This window comes from Cryptotermes secundus, unplaced genomic scaffold (assembly GCF_002891405.2).
Source record: "Cryptotermes secundus unplaced genomic scaffold, Csec_1.0 scaffold391, whole genome shotgun sequence".
In the NCBI taxonomy this organism is placed as follows: domain Eukaryota; kingdom Metazoa; phylum Arthropoda; class Insecta; order Blattodea; family Kalotermitidae; genus Cryptotermes; species Cryptotermes secundus.
In genome coordinates this window covers 144,725-164,155 of record NW_019737394.1, presented here as the reverse complement: position 1 = coordinate 164,155, position 19,431 = coordinate 144,725, and the positions used below count along the sequence as shown (strand labels likewise).

General features: G+C 40.6%; 1 protein-coding gene across 2 annotated transcripts; it reads left to right on the top strand.

Annotated features, from left to right (window-relative positions):
• Positions 1-76: 76 nt before the first annotated feature.
• LOC111870334 (UDP-GlcNAc:betaGal beta-1,3-N-acetylglucosaminyltransferase-like protein 1) lies at positions 77-19,431 on the top strand. Of its 2 annotated transcripts, XM_023862522.2 has the most exons (7): positions 77-661; positions 3,782-3,846; positions 5,155-5,220; positions 6,461-6,624; positions 10,824-10,976; positions 11,881-12,148; positions 19,310-19,431. In XM_023862522.2, exons 1-7 carry the CDS (start codon positions 577-579, stop codon positions 19,388-19,390), a joined length of 882 nt encoding a protein of 293 aa, XP_023718290.1. In that variant the 5' UTR covers positions 77-576; the 3' UTR covers positions 19,391-19,431. The 2 variants fall into 2 exon arrangements, with proteins under 2 accessions (XP_023718290.1, XP_023718291.1); XM_023862523.2 differs by lacking the exon at positions 3,782-3,846 and having other exon boundaries at positions 580-661.

The following is a 19,431-nucleotide window of genomic DNA, read 5'->3' as shown; positions in this document are numbered from 1 at the left end:
TCTGAAACATGTATATATATATATATATATATATATATATATATGCTTTATTCATACCTTCATATAAACTGGTAATTGTATTGAGATTTTGGGTAGTTACTGTGGAGAGTTCTATCTTGTGAGATATGGTGCCATGTAGTTTGCGAGGTAGGTACGAACATTTCAGAGGAACAGCCAGCTTCCAAGCTGGATGGGGGCAACATGTTTCTGTGAAATGTTGCTACCCGTCTGCTGAACTACATGGCCTCACATCCCACAAGACTAGTCTTCATAGTAATACATCGTTCAGTTTTTACCAGAACTGTATTTGACAAGTGGAATTATTGTATGTGTACTGATGGATATAGAGATAACCGTTGTTAAATTAATAGACACTTAACAATTTGCTGTGAAACACCAAACACTTCTGTCAGGTCCTAATATGTGCTATCATTTCAGTCAGTGATCATACCCATCTACAATGGGGAAGCATGGATTGAGGAGTGCTTTAAGTCAATAAAGCTGCAGACAGCTGTGGGATGTATCAAACTGGAAATATCTGTGTATGATGATGCCAGCACTGATCGGACATGGGAGATGTTGCAAGACTGGAAGCATGAATTCAGTACCGCAGGCATCAGATTTACAGCATCCAGGAACAATTCCTTGAGACCAAGAGGAGGTACACTTAATGTCACAGGGCTGGATTGTGTCCGTTACTTTATATCACATTATCAATGCTAGAAACCAAACATGTGATTAATTAATTTCTGTATTAAACCATCATAATATAATAAATACATAATTATGTTGGATTTGAGTGTTACACATCAGGACTGTGACCTGGGTTGTAATGCTGTGTAGCTTGAAGACAGCTGAATGTTTTGATTGCTTCCATCTTCAGAGTTGAAAAGTGAGCCAAGAAACCAGTAGAGGCAGGTGGCAAGCAGAGTGACCTGCATGGCTGTTTCTCTGCGTCTGGTTTGTGCTACTTAACCACTTGTTACTGCTGGTTTCTTGCTTGACCTACTTTCAACCCTTCAAAACATTGGGCTCTCTTGAAATTACATGGCATTATAATCTCGAACACCATACACTTCATACTCGCAACACTGAGAACGTCAAACCTGACATTACACAGTACTGATCATCCATTAATTGCTTCTGCTTTTAATGTAAACACATATGAAAAATTTCGTGAATGTTCATATCCAAATCCATATTTGCATATACAGTCTTTTACATAGGATATTTCTTAGGTTTTCCATACACATCAGGATGATGATGACATTATTATTATTATTATTATTATTATTATCTTCATCATCGTCATCGTCTCGTCATCGTCATCATCATCATCATCGTCATCATCATCATCTTCATCATCATCGTCTTCGTCATCATCGTCATCGTCATCATCATCATCATCATCGTCGTCGTCATCATCGTCATCATCTTCATCGTCTTCATCATCATCGTCTTCGTCGTCGTCGTCGTCATCGTCATCATCATCATCATCATCATCGTCGTCATCATCATCTTCATCATCTTCGTCATCGTCATCGTCATCGTCGTCATCATCGTCATCATCATCATCATCATCATCATGTACGTGGGGCTCCACAATGCAGTGCAGTCATGACAACTGGTGCTGGAAAAATACAAAATAGTGCAGATCCCAAGAACCCCTTACAAATAAACATTTTTCTTAGAAATGGCAGCAGCTAGTGACTGATATCCACATATCAGCAGTTAGTACTACAAGCAAGGAGCATATTCAGCCCTCTGTCAGCACACTGTTGTGTCATAATATCATGCCTCATCATTACAGTTTTATTGTATAGAGATGTAGAAAGCAAAGTTTGAATCATCCCTGTGCTTTATTATATTGTGTTTACTATATCCAGTGCTTAGCCGGTCACGGTAGCCGAGCGGTCTAAGGCGTGCACTGTCTTCGCTCGCTCGGAAGCCGGGATCATGGGTTCGAATCCCACCCAAGGCATGGATGTTTGTGTGCGTTTTTCTGTCCTTGTGTACAGGTAGAGGCCTTGCGACGAGCTGATCACCCGCCCAAGGAGTCCTACCGAGTGTGTAAGATCTAGAAAACCGAAGTGAACGAGAGTTTCATGGAGGTAGGCCTAGGCCTGCTGGAGCTGTAATGCCAAGGAAAAAAAAAATATCCAGTGCTTTCTTTGTGAGGGGGATAAATTGCCAGTTATTGTGTGCATTGCCTTCTTTTATTTTTTTAAAAATTATTCAGTTTGTATGAAGTCTAGCATGGCCATTAGATAAACTGTATTTTCTTTTGTATAATAAATTATATTAGTATCAGATGTTGCTGGTTCCACTGTCTCACGTGCAACATGTCTTCCTATAAATTTATTAAAACTTATTCACTTTAAAAGTTTTACACACCAACTTTCAAATTTTTAAAAGTTCTTCACTGCATGTTTCGACCAATATGGTAATCATCAAGTGTTTAAAACTATAGTTGAAACTGCTGTACTTTTATTATTGTGGCTTAAGTTATTAATATATTGTGACATGTTACAATATGGTCACCTCTATGTGCATGTGTCTCTGTAACATGTATAAGTATTTTCGTAATAGTGTGCATCCATTGTTTGTCATAAATAAGATACACAAATGTACATAAGGTATGCAGTCTACACAACAATATTCGGCATTTAAAAAACAAAGAAGACACTACATATTTGTTGTATTCTTATGGTTTAATACATCAGTTGATATATTGAAATACAGTGATATGGATTCAAATATTAAACTGAATATGGTAAAGGTAAAGGTATCCCTGTAACAGGCTGTGAAGTCCCATAGGATTCTGAGACATTGAGGCTCCCACATTTTGTCAAGACAGTCAGCTCACAGATGGCTCTAAGGTTGTCAGCCTTACGTGTCATTTGCCTTGTACTTCCCAGGAAGATTCATGGTGTAGTTAGTGCCTTGTAACTATAGCTGTGCGGAAAGGTAAATGCTGTTGTGGAGCACGCGAAGCTGTACGCTTGCTGTGGTGACGTTCAGAGCTACTCCCTGAACGGAAAACATTAGCTATTACTTCCCTGGCCACAGTATGAATTGTTCCATGCGATTGTCTGTGTGCCATGATAGTGACATGAACACCACGTAATACAATCGCTATGACTGGTACCAACTAACAAGCAACATAACGTACTATACACCTGACCACACTCCAAGATGCTACATTCCAAACTGGTAGTACCCACACTGACATAAGCTGATAAGACTGTTAACCCAGCCCCGTGAGAGATGGTATGGCCCCTCTACCACGGCTAGAGTTCCGAGGAACTAATGGTAGTCACTTCTGTTAGAGGCCGAGTTGACCCCAGAGTCATAGTGCAGGTGGGAGGATTGGGTAAATGGAAAAAATCCTCCTCATTGTGGCTTGGAACCGTGACCTTCCAGCTTGTAGCATAGTGCCTCAACCATCTACACTACTGTGTGTCCTGTGCTTATGTGAACGTTCTTTGTTTGTTCATTCATGGAATACAGTAATGGTTTATAGCCTATTTACAGAATGGCATACTTTCTTTTAATTACCATAACCTGGGACAAACCAGGATCTCTTTTTGAGTAATATCATGTTCACAGTTTAATTATTAATATTACACATTTAATGCTGTGTAGATTTACATCAGCAACACATTAATGTAAAGACCAAAGAGATATGTAAAATCACAGTAATTAATCTGGAAAATGTCTTCCAACTTGAAGTACACTTTCCCATGCCTGTTAAGTTATGAATTCTTTTTTTTTTTGACAGCGGGGTATGCAAAGAACCGTTCAGTTGAACAGAGTACAGGGCACTTCCTCTGTTTTCAGGATGTGGTAAGAACTCTTCAGTTTGTTTTAGTAAGGCATGTGCATGTACATGTTATTGCTGCATATCATAAACCATAGTGCTTGTTTTCTCTGCTCTTATGTAAATATACTGTGTATAGGACTGCTGCTGCTACCACCACTACCACTACTGCTACTGCAGTTATTACATCTTCCTCTCCTGCCACTACTACTATTGCTGCATCTTCCTCTCCTGCCACTAATACTATTGCTGTATCTTCCTCTCCTGCCACTACTACTATTGCTGTATCTTCCTCTCCTGTCACTGCTACAGGTACTTCTTGGTATTTGCAAGTCTGAAAAATATGACTTAATTTTAATATGTGATTGAAAATAAAACAAACTCTGTGGTTTGAGTCCCAAAGTGAACTATACAGACACTTGACTTTAATTTGAATTGTGTGCTGGCCAATCGAGAGGGAGGGAGGGGGAGATAGATAGATAGATAGATTTGAGTTTCAGAGGAGAAATGCGAGAGGAGAAGGGAAAATTTGTCCCCTCTGCACAGATTCATCTGTGCATCTGCTGTCACTCTTCGTGGGGATAAGAAAATGCTCAGTATGGTGTTTCCGTACGTTTGATATGCAGTTTCATCCAGCTGTTACATAAACTGAGGAGTTCTTACACTTGAAAGATTGTGAATATGTAAAGCGGATTGTGTTCAGTGTGATGGAGTTTCAGTGGTGAGGGCACTGAAAGTTTGGGTTTTATTACACAGAGAGTTAGTCACCCACTACTGTGAAGTGGGATCTTTTGTTTTGATATTGGAAGTCTGGCATCTCTGTTGTAGTAAGAGTATGTTGTAACACAAGTTGCAGTTCTTATTATTTAGTAGTTCCCCCACAAGAATGCTCTAAATTACATCTGCAAGATCAGTAAACACAAGATCAGCTGTACTGAGCCTGTGAGCCTGGACTGACAGAGGCCTTGTATATGTTGTATATATATACACAAGGCCTCTGTCAGTACTGCAGCTTGTGTTACATCATACTCTTACTACATTTAATAACATGTAAAATGTAAACAACTGACAATAGACTTATTACTGCTGACTGTGACTCTGGCAAACAACAGATCTGTCCTCTTGTCAGAGAGAGTGCCTCACATCAACAAACCTTCAAGTGTCTTGACAGTAATAAAGATCTGGTTTTAAGCCCCAGATGGGTGCTATATTCCAAGACAGACTGGCCAACTGACCATTGGTTTAGAATAACTTTGACTTGAGTAAACACACCGTGATTGACTGAAGCCATTTCACTCTCGCATCTGTGTGCAATTTTCCCGCTTTTCTTATAGGATGACATCATGCTACCAGACCGAATCCTCCATCAGTATGAAACAGCCAAGAAAAACACCAATGCAGTAAGTAAAGCAATTGGCTATGCAGCATTTTAGTTATGGCTCATTTCCTCAAATGCAAGCTTTTGGGAGTTACAATTTGAGGGAGAGTTTCTTGGGAGTATGAAGGACAGATGAATACTGTATGTACAGGGAGAATGCTTATTGCATGACAACAAGTGGTAACTTACATTAACAGAAAAATTTACAACTACTCATAAATCCTGGCTAAAATATATGGGTAACTGTAGTATGTATTGGGCAAGAAGACCACATTCGTAATTGTAAAAGCTGTTTTCTCTTGAAGTATCTGTTAGAAGTGGGTTGATTCTTACTTTATTCACTGACACTAATTCAACTGGCATATTGTCATATGTATGACTAAATATAGATGGGGTTTGGATTGTTGACCTTGATTTATTGACCACTTATACACACATCTCGTAACTATAACAGCCTCACTGGTTTACACACTCTAAATATCAGCATAACTGCAGCACATGTAAATCTTTGCTAGTCATTTCGTGGTAATGGATCCCAACAGTGTCCTCTGCTCTCGTCCATACTGTCTGGAAAATACCCCACAACCTAGCTAAATTCTAAACTTGTCCATTTATAACCCCTTGGCGTGGACTGTGTAAAAACACCGTTCATCACTGTTGTAGTTCAGTCGTTGCTTGTTAAGAATCTGCTGCCTAGCAATGGGTCTATATGTTACAATATGTTAAGTAAGTCCTCCGGGAGGGACTTTAAGCTGTGTGTCCCGTGTCGTAACTTTACAGCACGTAAAAGAACCTCATATCCCCAAAGGGGATCACTGAGCCAAATTCCAGGATGTTTCCCGCCCAACAATAGTCTCTAAGGCCTCTGATAGATGGGGGAAGCATTATAGACACCGCTAAGCAAGTGGCCGAACTCGCTTGCTCGGCGGGACTGATGGTACACACCATTTATCGGTAGGGTATAGAGACTGGTAGAATATCATAGAGGGAAGCACAATAGATCAAACTAGTCACGGTGCATGGGGAAACCCACCCTCTCTAAATAACTAACTAAGATGGGAAGATGATGGTGAATAGCAGTCATGGATTACTTCAAGGTATTACTCTGTGACCCTGAATATTCAGGTGAAAGGTTCCTCAGAAATGTTAGTAATGTTGTACTGGACCGCGTTGCATCACATACCAGCAGACAGTCATCTTCAAGGAAAAGTCCAGGAATTTGGGATCTACTTATGTGTTCATGAAACATTAAACTGTTGCAGATTGTGGGATGTGGTTTCCATCGTTTGCCTGCTGACTCCACAGTACGCTTCACACGATGGGCCAACTCACTGGATGACCAGCAGCTTTATCACCAGCAGTATACTTCTTATGGACCAACCGTTGTGATGCCAACTTGGTTCTGTGAAAGGGGTGTGTTTGACAGGTGGGTTGTTTTAAACCATAATGGATGTAATAGAATCTTAAATTAGTTCATAAACAGTAACCATAACTCAGCTTGTTATTAATATTATTAATTTAGAAGTCTTGAAATTTTAATATTTAAATATCTGGGTCGCCCTCTGGACAAAAAAATGGAGAATTAAACTCAACAAATCCAAATCAGTACATATTGACTTTACAAACAAGAGGATTACACAACAACCAATCTTCATCAATGGCACTCAAGTTCCATATGCGAACACAGCGAAATATCTTGGAATAACTCTAGATGCCAAGTTACGGTGGAAAGAGAATATCAAGAAAAACATGATGAGCTCAACAATAAGTTCAGAAAAATGTATTGGTTGCTTGGACGCAATTCTGAGCTATCAATCCACAATAAACTTACATTATACAAACAAACTCCATGTCCAGTTTGGAGTTATGGTATCCAGCTCTGGAGGTACACCAGTGAATCCAATATTCAAGTGATTCAGCGCTATCAGAACAAAGTGCTAAAGTGTATTGTCAACACACCATGGTACGTTCATAACAGTGACCTTCATCGTGACTATGGGATTGAGACAGTTACAGATATCATCGCTAAGTCCACCACCTCTCATAAAAAGAGACTCCAAAACCATGTCAACATTGAAGCGTCCAGATTTCTCAACATGAACAATATCATTAGACGACTCAAACGGAAGAAACCGTTCAAACTAGTAAAATGTTGAAGTACTAAATAATTCAGAGGAAGTGACTTAGTTTTAATTTACGTAGTATATTAGGTTTAGAAAAAAATTAATCATTAGTTATCCAACTAGTTTTAATTGTAATTAAGTTCTGGGTTACCCAGTCTTTAATTAATAAATAAAAAAATATATCTGGAGAAAATAACATGTTCTAGAAACAAGTTATGAAGCGTGTCACATGCTTCAGTCTATATGGTGGGCCTGTCAGGAACTGTATTGTCACATGTTAGTGACTATACATTGGGTTTGGATTGATTATTGGATTTATTGCACACTTAACTCATGAAAGGCAGAGTCAGAGTCAGAGTTGCTTTATGACTGGCAGTTTACCACCAGTTATTTCATCTTGGCGCCTAGCCCCTTGAGGCCAATGACCAGAGTTTCTTTTTGGGAGGGGGGTGTGGGACAATTGAACCCTCGCGGTTATAGTCCTTATGTAACATCCTCACACACGAGAGGATGGGTTTGTCTCTTATGAGTAGGCTTCACCTTAGTCAAATGCGTGTACTGCACATGTAGCATGTTATTGAAAATTCTTCCTTGTGCACCATATTACAAGTCCTCTGTCAGTACAGACTTTGCAGAGTAGATCATGTCTATCTTATGTATCTTATGCTAAAACAGCAGCTTAGTCATTTGGACAGTCATAAGCTTGACTGCCGCCAAGTTTAAGCCTCTTATATGTTCTGTGTTTATGTTGAGAATATGTTCATTCTCATAATGTTGTATGTCTTCTGCTTGGCACGTGCACAATTTGTTATATGATCATATACATGCACGCGGTAGCGTAGTTGGTTGAGGCACTGTGCTACAAGCTGGAAGGTTGCAGGTTCAAGCCCCGATGAGGTCATTGAATTTTTTTCAATTGACCTAATCCTTCCAGCTGCACTATGGCCCCGGTGTCGTCTCAGCCTCTAACAGAAATGAGTACCAGGAATATTCTTGTGGGTAAAGGGTAGCTGGCACGTAGGGCTAACAACCTTGCTATCATCTATGAGCCAATTCTCTAGAAAATGTGGGAGCCTCAACATCTCACAACCCTATGGGCCTCCACGGCCTGTTACAGGGACACCTTTACTTTTATTTTTACACACACAGAAGGTTGATAGCCGTGTTCAAATCACAGGCTGGTGTGTAGCTTGGAAAGTTTTCAATGGTGTGGAGAGCCTTGCTTTGCAGGTGCTTCAATTTTAAGAGGCAGGTGTCTGCCGTTGATTCCCAGGCAGGGCACGTGTGAGTTGTTACTGATTTAATCAGTGCCTTATAGAGACTAATGTTTGTGCTTAAACAGTTCCTTTTGAATAGAGAGTAGATGCCAATAAATGTTCTGATGGCCTTGGCTTCAATCATTTCTATGTGTAGTCTCAATGTAACCCTCTTATCGAAGATTACACAGATATTTTACTTGATTGACAAAGGGGATTTCTGTCCATTCAATGTAAGATGAGCCTCAGGGGGCCTAAGTCAGTGAGGAAGGCAGATGACCTGAGTCTTATCTTCTGTGATGTTATTGATGGTAGAAGATTAAAATATAATGTTCATACTGTTTTATAAAACTCATAATTTGCTTCAAAAGTTATGGGGGGGGGAAGATACAAGAATCTAAAAGATCCCACAAATCTGTCATTTGTTATATCAAATATTCTGTTCAGCGATTGTCCCTGTAACAATGTTTTGTTTCTTCACTTTCATCTGATTGGTATCTAATTAGGTTAGAGGCATGGGTTGAATTGCGTTACATTCTCAGTTTGTTTCAGTGTGTGCCAAAGGTGCTTGAAGAAAATGTAAGATTTTTTCAAGACATATACCATTTTAAACCTGCTGTGAATTTTAATACCATGAAAACAATGCTAAACTTATGGCAGATGAAATTTAGTGTTAGATCTGGAACTTTTCTCCACTAGTACTAGTAATAGTAGCAGCAGCAATGCCAGTATGAGATAAAAATGATTGGTGTAAAAGAATAAAAAGATGTATATACATTGCCAGTTTTCAACTGAAAGTACCAAATTTTGTTCCTTTGTGTACACCCCTTTATTGTAAATACTGTGTTGTTGTATCATCCAGGGTTTGTTTCTAGAAGTTTTGAAAAACAAAAAATCATTATGTGGCACCACAGTGATAGATAATAAAACATTGGTGCACAGGGATGAGGTCCATTGGAATACAGTTTGTAAAAGCCTGAAGTTGACCGCATAATTTCCAAATGGTTTTGAATCAGCTCCATGGCGACTGTGTAGGTGACTTTAGTTATACACCATGGGTATGTTCCTACAAATTACCATGCATATTGTAGCATGTAGACCCGTTACTCTGCAATGAATTGAAGGTAGGCAAATACATCACACCAATTTTTGGGTAATGGCTTGGTAAATATGTTCCTGTTGCCAGGGAGCAGATTCATAATAATGCTACAGTTGGACTACAGCAGTGAAAGAGCTGTGTTTTCTATGTGGTTTGTTCCAAGAGGTTATAAGTGAGAGGCGACGAAAAGGGAACCCAGTGCCTGGGCGTATAAATGGGCCACCCTGTTCCTGGCCAGCGGACAGGGCTGGTGCAAGCCTAAATGCTATGTCATGTGACAAGAATTTCTGGAAACAGATCATGTTTCTTGAACCTTTGTTACTATAAGATAGTAATCCCGGACACTATGTTGGAAACCATAATAGTCAAAATTCCTAAAACATTTTAATTTTTGCATAACATGTTTACATATCAGATTACTGCCTGTTAATGGGCATGATATGAACAAACTATTAGCAGAAAATTAATTTTCATTAAAATAAGAACAAGATTGCATAAAATGTGCTACTCTAAAAATTGTGCTGCATCAGGCAGTTACTTGGTTTGCCTGTGTTGTCATTCGGGCCCTCAGCAGATGTGAGTTTAATATTCTGACATGGCACCTGAAAGCTGGAATAGCGGAACCAGAGGAGGCGTTCATTGCAAGGCAGCAACTCAGTAAATTGGTTGCTGCAGAAAGGAATGTGCAAGCAACAATAGAAGAACTGCTGTTTCTATGCAACTGTGAAGTAATCACACCTCTATGACAATAGAGAAATTGTTAGGATACAGTGCTTTCTGTTGGGGCTGACCTGAGGCTGTATAACGAGGATCCAAGAATAACAGAGCTCAGTTGAGACTTCATAATCATCCTGTAAAGAGAAGACTTAGCGTGTGATTTGAAGACTTTATATGTGCTAGTGAGACTGTGTTAAAATCTGTCGCAGGAAACAGCTATTGGAGTCTGTAATAGACTGAGGACACTAGAGGGTGCAATCTTAAAGTGTGAAAATTATCGATAGCACTGTATTACTTGTAGTTATGAGTTGAGTGTGTAAGCACAATAAATCAAATCAGCCAATCCAAACCCCATGAATAGTAACCCCTAAATTGTGAAAGTATGAAGCTTAGTGTGTTGAAATGTTGCCTACCCATCTGGTTTTTGCAGGGTTGGAGGTTTCTCAGAGGAAGGGAAAGGTACTCCAGAAGACTTGATATTCTTCTACAGTCACTTAGATAAAGGAGGAGAACTCTGCAAAGTCCCAGAATGTCTGCTTATCTATCGCTACCATCAGAATGCCACAACATTCTCAATTCATGAGTATGTGCCCTTCACATTGCTTCTCAAGTGCCTTACAGGTTACAAGCTCTTGTACCACGAGTGACGGCATGCACTCAGAAATAATATTCCATTATTCGACTGGAGCCACAAATACAGACAAATCCACTTGGTTGTGTGATGTGCATAAAGGTGAAGTAGGTCAGTTTGTTGCCTGGTTTGTACAAAACAGATTATCCGGTAATAGTCAGCAGTAATCCCTCCACACTCACACTGCTGCTTCGCTTGTCTTTTGCATGGCCACATGCCATTCACTTGTGGTGTGAAGACAAAAGTTCTGTGTAGTGTTTTACTAGAAGAGCCCTGAACACAAAACCGAGGAAAAGTCCTAAGTGAAGAGAATTTTGTGCTGAGTTTACAAAGAAAGTTGGCCCTATCAGTAATGCTTCTTTCTTATATGGGAAATTACAGGTTCAGTTACTTGGTATAATGACTGAGAGTTTTTTTTTAATCTCTCCTGGCATATGCTGGGATAATACCTTAAATTTGGCTATGAGCATTTCCTTCAAAATCCTTTCTAGTTTATTATCCATTAACTGTCCTCCCCTTTGAATCTATGTAGCCTCAGCTAAACCATAACTAAAGAAAAAATAGTTCTTAGTTAACTGACTGCTTTGCTTATTGGAGTACAAATGAGTAAATAAATATGTTCCCAAATGAGGACTATGAATGTACCACAAACTTGTCTCATCCTTGTAAAAAGGAGTTCAGCTATAATAAAAGTGACACTCAGCTTGGGGTCGCTGTATACGATTATTTGCATACCCAGTTTTGCTGACAACTTTTTTATTCATTAAGTGCCCCACATGATGCTCTGATACAGTATTTCATCTGCTACTAAATTCTGTGTCAACATTAATTTGTAATTAGTACATTGTGTTTACAGGACAACAATCTGGTCAGTACGCTTGGTGAGGCTGCAGGAACATGTCCTAAGCACATGGCCAAAATTCAGCATTTGGAATGCTGGCAAACAGGGACGCAGACTGTACCGGTCACTTCATCCAAAGTTCCAAGACAGAGTTATGGCTTTCTGTGATGTTGATGTTAACAAAGTAGGGAAAACGTACTCACCTCCACACCAATCTCAACGCGCCATTCCCATACTTCACTTCAGACAGGTCACACCACCTCTAGTAATTTGTGTTAAGCTGGTAAGCTGCTTAGTTTTAATGTCACTACTAAATAAACTCTTCAGTATCCATATTTTTTACAAGTACAATTACATTTCCTTAATTCCAAGCCAGTTTCCATCGGTATTACACATGAGAACGATTTAGTTCCAGAACACTTTGCAAGTAAATCTACGTACAGAATTTTTCTGATGGTTCTCATTGGTACATCGTATTTTATAATGTGTAAATAAGAGAAAAGCAAATAGACATGCAAATTGTACTCAGAATTATGGAACAACAGATGTTGAATTAAGGATAAACTTTTTATTTAAAGTGACTCTTAATGCATAAGATTGGGAAATGTAACCCTTTGACTGTTAGAATTACCTGTTAGAAATGCAAAGATGAGCTTATGAATGAATGACTAAGGGGTGAACCTTGACCAGTCCTTGTACCACAACCATTAGTGATCTATTGTGAATCCCTCCCCCCCATTTCAACACCTCAACAATCCTGCACTTCAAATGAAGTGTAGTATCTTAAAGGGGCATCACATGGGTAACAAAGTAACATCCTGGGTGACATATGCTGTACCCCACAATCACATAAGACATGTGTGAATGATTCATCTTTATCCAGGCACCTTTCACAAGTGGGATTATTGGTTAATCCCAATTTGAAAAGATGTCCTTTTACTCGTAGATGACAGTGTCCTGTAAGGAGTCCTGTCATTCATCATAATTGGTTACTGTTCATTTCCAGTAGTTTCCTACTTCTTCTGGATGTGGATCCTTGTAGGAAACTTGCATGTTTGAATCCTGTGAAGGACTCCCAGTATTTTTTTATGGTCTCTGTTTGCCCAGTTCCTGACAATCTTCTTGGCAACACCTACTGAGATGCCACTTGCTGGTTCAGGTCCTGTAAAAGGAGGTTCAGATCCCAGTCTTGCCAATTGATTGGCAGTTTTATTACTCTTAACACCTCTGTGACCTAGCAGCCATATCAGTTGAACTATGTTATGTTCTGCAAATTTCATAAGAGATTGATGGCAGTCACAGACCAGGTTTGAGTTGGTCTCTTAATTGTCAATTGCTTTAATTGGAGCATGACGGTCTGAGTCAATATAGATGTATAGCCTCTATCTAGATCCTGCACTGCACATGCCTTGATGGCATACCCTTCTGCCTGGAATACTCTGATGTATTTCCCAAGGCTGAAGCTAAGCTTCCTCGTACCCCAGCTCCAGTGCCTTCATTTGTGTTGGATCTGACATAGCCTGAAGGAATTTTCCACTGATTATATTGCAGCATCATCTGCATATCCTGTTGCATAATAGTCATAATCAATGCGTTCCCATGAAAGTTCATCCACAACCAGGCTCCACAGCAGGGGTGAAAGCACCCCCACCTCCACGTGGATCCCCTCAAGATTTCTCCTGGCAATGTAGGTATCCCAGCTTTGCAGCTCGGGGCAGATCCACCTGCATTTGGCCGGTGTAGTGCCTTCCAGCAGCTTGTGCTATTACATCAAATGAGGTGCTGTCAGAAAAGCTCCCTCTACATCAAGGAAGGCTCCTAAAAGGCTCTTTATTTGGGTTCAGTAGCACTTGCAGTGCCTGTTCCCACGTTGTGAATTACATAATGATATTGATGCAGAAGATATTCCTTTAATACACTGTACCTAATATGTCTGTCCACCAACTTCTCTAAAGTCTTCAGAACAGATGATGGGCTGTTAGCGTGATCAGCCTCATCTTCAGTATAATCAGATTTTCCTGGCTTTGGTATAGATGTCATTGTGACCTATCTCCAAGTCACTGGCATATATTCCAGACTGTAAATCTGCAGCATAGATCCCCTGCTGCAAGAGTACCAATACAATCTCACCTATTCATCCTGATGTAAAGGGTTTAAAGGTATGTAATGCCCATGTAATTTTAGATTCGTTATATTCCTGGCCAGTTTTCAGTCTCCCCTGTTCTGATTCTGCATACATTCAGGTTCATCTGTCCCTGCCCTAACCCTGTCTGGAAAGTGGACTCTGAATAGCTTTCAGATTTTCCCTTCTAGTGTTCTGACCATCAGGTAGCTTAATAGTAGTAACTCTGTTTTGCCATGATGATCATCGATCCTGGCACTTTCCGCTGCATCAGCAATCTCATGGCAGTATGTCCTCCATGAGGACCCCTTGGCTTTCCTAACAGGTGTCCCAGTGTCCTGTCCTCTTACCTACATTCAATAGGCTTCATGTTTTGCCCCTTGGGCCATTTCTCTTGGCAGGTGAGTGGTCCTGGCTGGACAGTCACTGTGATAGCATGAGATGATTGCATGTTGCAACTGGTCACCAGCTAGACCTGTGCCTTGTATCATGCATATTTTTTGTGACATAGTCTTAAGATTTGCTCTTAGATTGTCTTTATATGACTCCCAGTTGGTCCTCATGGGATCCCTGAAATAACTCTTGTTATAGCTATGTTACCTATGTGAAAGCATATATACCTGTAATCTGAGATGGCTTATCAGATACATGCCACTTACTTAGCCGGTATCCTGTTTTATTGGCCCCTAATGTTGAATCAGTAACCTCCTTCGTGTTGCAAGCCACAAAGGTCAGCTTGTTGCCTAATATGCTGGTTTGAAATCACCAGATATTCCACAAGGCTATCTCCCTTGGAACTGGTGTCAGAGTTCCCTTCTAATGTGGTCTGCATCTGCATCACAACCAATGAGTTGCTTTCTTGCACTGAAGCAATAGTCGACAGTGCCTCTCCGTTGGCAGTGGTTCACCCAAGTCATATGGAAGGTATATTGTGGTAACAGTGAGTTTCTCACTGACACTTACCTTCAACTTTCACCTGTTTTTAATAACTGAGTTATTGGGTGCCACCTGAATTTCTTCAAGTATTGGGATAAAGGTAATATGTGTCAACATGGCGGTAAACTAGGGAGCCAGAAACATTGATTGATTGATTTATGTGAGCGGGACTTGAATGTTGGAGAATGCTGAAGGAGTCCAGATTTAATCTTGAACGGTTGTCAAAAGAATTTGTATATTGTGCACTATTTATTGAAATAATTGTACCATGGTCAACCAGTTACATATCTTACAGGCAGGCACCAAACACACCTGAACCATTCTGAGCTCTCTCTTCCAGTGACCAGCAGAGACACTGCCTGGTCACTGACTCTACAAAAAATGCTTCAACCCCTCACATGTGGTTCATATTATGTTACAGGGTGTGTGAACTTGTGACCCTTTTCTTTTATTGCTAGTGGGCTGGGACTGAGTCCCTTGTACTGCGGCCACTTCTGGCCTATTGTACCAGCCCCAGATGATAGGTGAGGGTGGTTGTGGAGCAATTGGTAGAATGAAGATTGGCAGGGGAAACTGAAGTAGTCGGAGAAAACCTGCCCCAGCGCCACTTTGTCCACCACAGATCCCACTTGACCAGACCCGGGATCGAACCCGGGCCACTGCGATGGGAAGCCAGTGACTAACCGCTTGAGCTATGACCCTTGGTCGGGAAATTAATGGTTCCCCATCATTGTCAAAGAGCCAATTTGCTGCCGCCAGCAAACTCTAGAAAAATCCGAAGAACAAGCATATTACAAGTGTATAACACTGCCACTGCTGCCATATCTCACATCATTCGTGACTGACGTAAATGAAAATTTAAATTTTGATCAAGTATTAAGAAAAAAAGCCGGTCACCATAGCTGAGCGGTCTAGAGCATGTATTGTCTTTGCTTGCTCAGAACCCGGGATATTGGGTTCGAAACCCACACAAGGCATGGATGTTTGGTGTGTGTATGTGTTTATTCTGTGTTTGTGTTGTCCTGTGTTTAGGTAGAGGCCTTGCAATGAGCTGATCACTCATCCAAGGAGTCCTACCACCTGTATAATGATAAAAAAAAACCTCGACACCGTATGGTATAAGAGGAATGGATGAAGTAAATAAATTAAGAACATTTTAATTAGAGTGCATATCAATCCAGATTGAAGGACCCCACCCTACCCATTTCTTCAAAGATGAGTTCTTGTTCATTATGTCAACATATCTTAAGGATAATTTTCCTTGAAGATACCTACCTTGATGTTGGTCAGCTGACACACAGAAAAGGTAAATTTGCCCCTTTACTGAAATAATTGAGCACTATGCCATAAAGACATATGGGGGAGTGGTGATATAGCTCCACCTTTCTTGACCTTGGCACTAGACAGAGGTGAGTAGTCAACTTCACACCCCTGCCACTTTACTCACGGGGAATGAGCTCCCCGTACCAATTGCATAAGAGTCTGGATAGGCCCCAGAATCTGTCTGGACACTGTGGCAAAGAGGAAAATCTTGCACTGCTGGGAATCAAATCTGGGCTGTCCAGCCTGTAGCCTGTATACTGACTGAGCTATGGTCAGAGTCTCCTTATAGGTCCCTGTACCATTTTGAAGGTCTGACTCCTCCTGTAGGGATACTACCCTCAGGCCTTGGCCTCTTAGTGGTCCTGGTCAAGGTTTTTCCCTGCTTAGGCATGCCATTGTTCCCTGGTTGCTGGGTGCCCGCAGTTCCTGCTTGTCTTAGCTTTACTAGGTGGAGCCTGCCTACTTCTGAGGCTAAGTGTGTGAGACCTCCTTATGCAGGTGTACTAGAACCGCTAGATCCCTGCTGTGGTGTGTCAGAAGTGCTGGCTCATCCTTGTCCTTGGCTGAAACCTCAACAGCAGGTTTGCTGACTGCACCAGACTTTCCAGCCCCCTGCTGAAGAGTCTATTCTTGTAGGGATCTCCCTGCAAGAGAGTCTTTTTTTTTAAGTCTTTCAGGCCAGATTTTTATCCATAAATGGTCCCATGAGTAAAGAGGATCTAAGAAGTCACCACCTGCAGTGCCCCATATGCATTCAGGACATAAATACAATGGGATGCAGCCCTGTGCTCCAGTGGAATCATTAATGACACTTGATCATTTCCATGCCAGTGCCATGCATCCCTAGGCATGATACCTCACTTCTTGGCTTACGTGGGCCATTGCCCTGCTCGCTAACCTTCTGGATGTTACCTTCCTCTGCAATTAGGACACCATGGTTGGCTTTCTGAGGGGTGGGGCAGGATGAATGCAGACACACAAAAACTGCCAAAATAATTTTACAGATAACCTAATGACAGCAGGAATACAAGCATGAAAGGCTGTTCTTTGCTCTAAACATTGACCTATATATAACTTGATAACATCAACTGACAGAAACTGTCTGCAAAGTGAGTAACATTGTGCCAGCCTCTTTGGCTCTGTCAGATTTAATGCAGGTATGTTGAACTGGTCTAATTGGCTTGCAGCATGCAAAGCATTAAATGTTCTGTGGCCAGATTTTGAACCTGGGTTTTAACTAGTAATTAATTTGATATGAAAGAAAATTTGTATACCTTCAAAATGTTTGTGCTCAGATATTCAATTAATGCATTTAGTTTCAAATACTTTTATCAAATTCTGCAGTTTTTTCATTAGTATAAAAATCATTGTTAGATTTGAGGTTCTTACATCTGTGACTATCAGAAGTACAGTCCTCAGGGCTGTAATGCTGTGAAACTTGGAGAGAGCCTCACACTTTGGAGGAGTACAGCGCCTCAGCTCAGCTAGCCATCTGCTTTTGCTGATTTCTTACTTAGCTTATTCTTCGATCCTGAAGATGGAGGCAAAGAGTGTTGTCTCTGAATTACAGCGTTACAATCTAGAATACTATACCCTTCATAAAAATAATTGTTTCCAAAAAGTCTGATAGATTCCCAAAATAAAACAAAATATTATGCATATAAACCCAAATGTACAGCACTTACATCTCTGAGAGTGTTTTCCTTCCCATATTGTGATGGTATTTTGATGCAAGAAGTTTACATCTGTCTGGTAAATGTGAAAACATGGCATATACTGCAGGCTGACTTTTCACTCTGAGCACTGAAACGTTTAGTCATTTATCTTGGTCAGACACACACAACACCATAAATGTGATCCTGCAGGTGGTGCACATTCAGTGTGTCATTTGACTGGCTCATACGTTTAGTCTTTCTCATGTGGGTTGAGGATGCAGCTCTCTTGAACTTGCTTCCAAAAACCAAACCAAAGCCGTAGCTAATGAAAAATTATTTTATCAGCTTCTGTTTTTGCCACCCAATTGAGTATCTATTAGCTATTGTGTCCCCTTTGTCAGTGTAGCCCATGAACCAGCTTTCCCATATTCATCACAAGAAGTGCATTTTGCTGATAGTTTATGCAAACCTAACTGATCTCTGTGGTATTGTCCTTAAGAAGCTAAAGTTGCCCATCCACTTAAGAAATTCCTGGGGGGTTATGGCACACACAGGTTATGTACCATGTTCACAAGAGCCTGCCATTAGTTGCTCTCCTGAGCCAGATGAATCCAGTCCACACCCCACAATCCTATTTCTCTGATATCCATTTTAATATTATTCTCCCAATGATAGCTAGGTCTTTGTAGTCGGCTCGTTCCTCCATGTCCTATTAAAACCATGCACTTCGCTCCCCTCTCCATGCCTGCCCTCCTCATTCTCCTTGACTTGATCTATCTAATAATATTCAGCAAAAGTACAGGTTATGAAGCTCCTCATTATGTAGTTTATGGTTTATGCATAGGGATCAAAATGTACATCTTGCCTCTTTCAAATTTACTGCTGTTATGCCACCTTACATTCTTGCACATACATAATCTCATTTGATTCTGAAGTAGTTGGGAAAGCAAGACAGGAGACGGGATAACTCATTTGGTATAGCAATAGGCTATGCTGGGCAACTTGACAGTTCCTGGCAGGCGCAAAATTTTTTCTCTACACTAAATGCTGTTTCAGTTTGTGTTGAACAAAAAAACAAACTGTACCAACTGAGTGACTACCGCTTGTTGGCGAAGTTAGTGCCAACTTTTGCAGATAGAGGGTGTCACGTCAGCGCAACGGATCCCCACAGCCGTTGATCTCAGTTTTCTAGATCGGAGCCGCTGTTTCCTTGAAATATCTCCTCAAATATCCTCACGGGGCTGAATGGACCCTTACCTCTGGATCTGTAGCCAGAAACTCTGACCACTAGACCACAGAGAAAATAATTCCATACACAATAAACATTGCTTTCACTATGTGGTAGATGTTAACTCTGTACTCTTTATTCATGTAAGTAATCTGTCACAAAGCTTCTGACTTTTTGCAGGACTTGACAGGAGGAAGTTTTGAGGAAAATCTGAAGTCATTAAAATTACAAGAAGGAATTGATTACATTCACTTCAGCTGATTGAAGATGTATTCTGCTACAATAAACTATTGCTTATTGTG

Bases quoted from the DNA above. Each gene is read 5' to 3' on its own strand.
- LOC111870334 (XM_023862522.2), top strand. From the start codon at position 577: ATGTTGCAAGACTGGAAGCATGAATTCAGTACCGCAGGCATCAGATTT. The intron at 5,221-6,460 runs GTAAGTAAAGCA...AAACTGTTGCAG, and splicing joins CCAAGAAAAACACCAATGCA to ATTGTGGGATGTGGTTTCCA. The intron at 6,625-10,823 runs GTGGGTTGTTTT...TGGTTTTTGCAG, and splicing joins GAAAGGGGTGTGTTTGACAG to GGTTGGAGGTTTCTCAGAGG.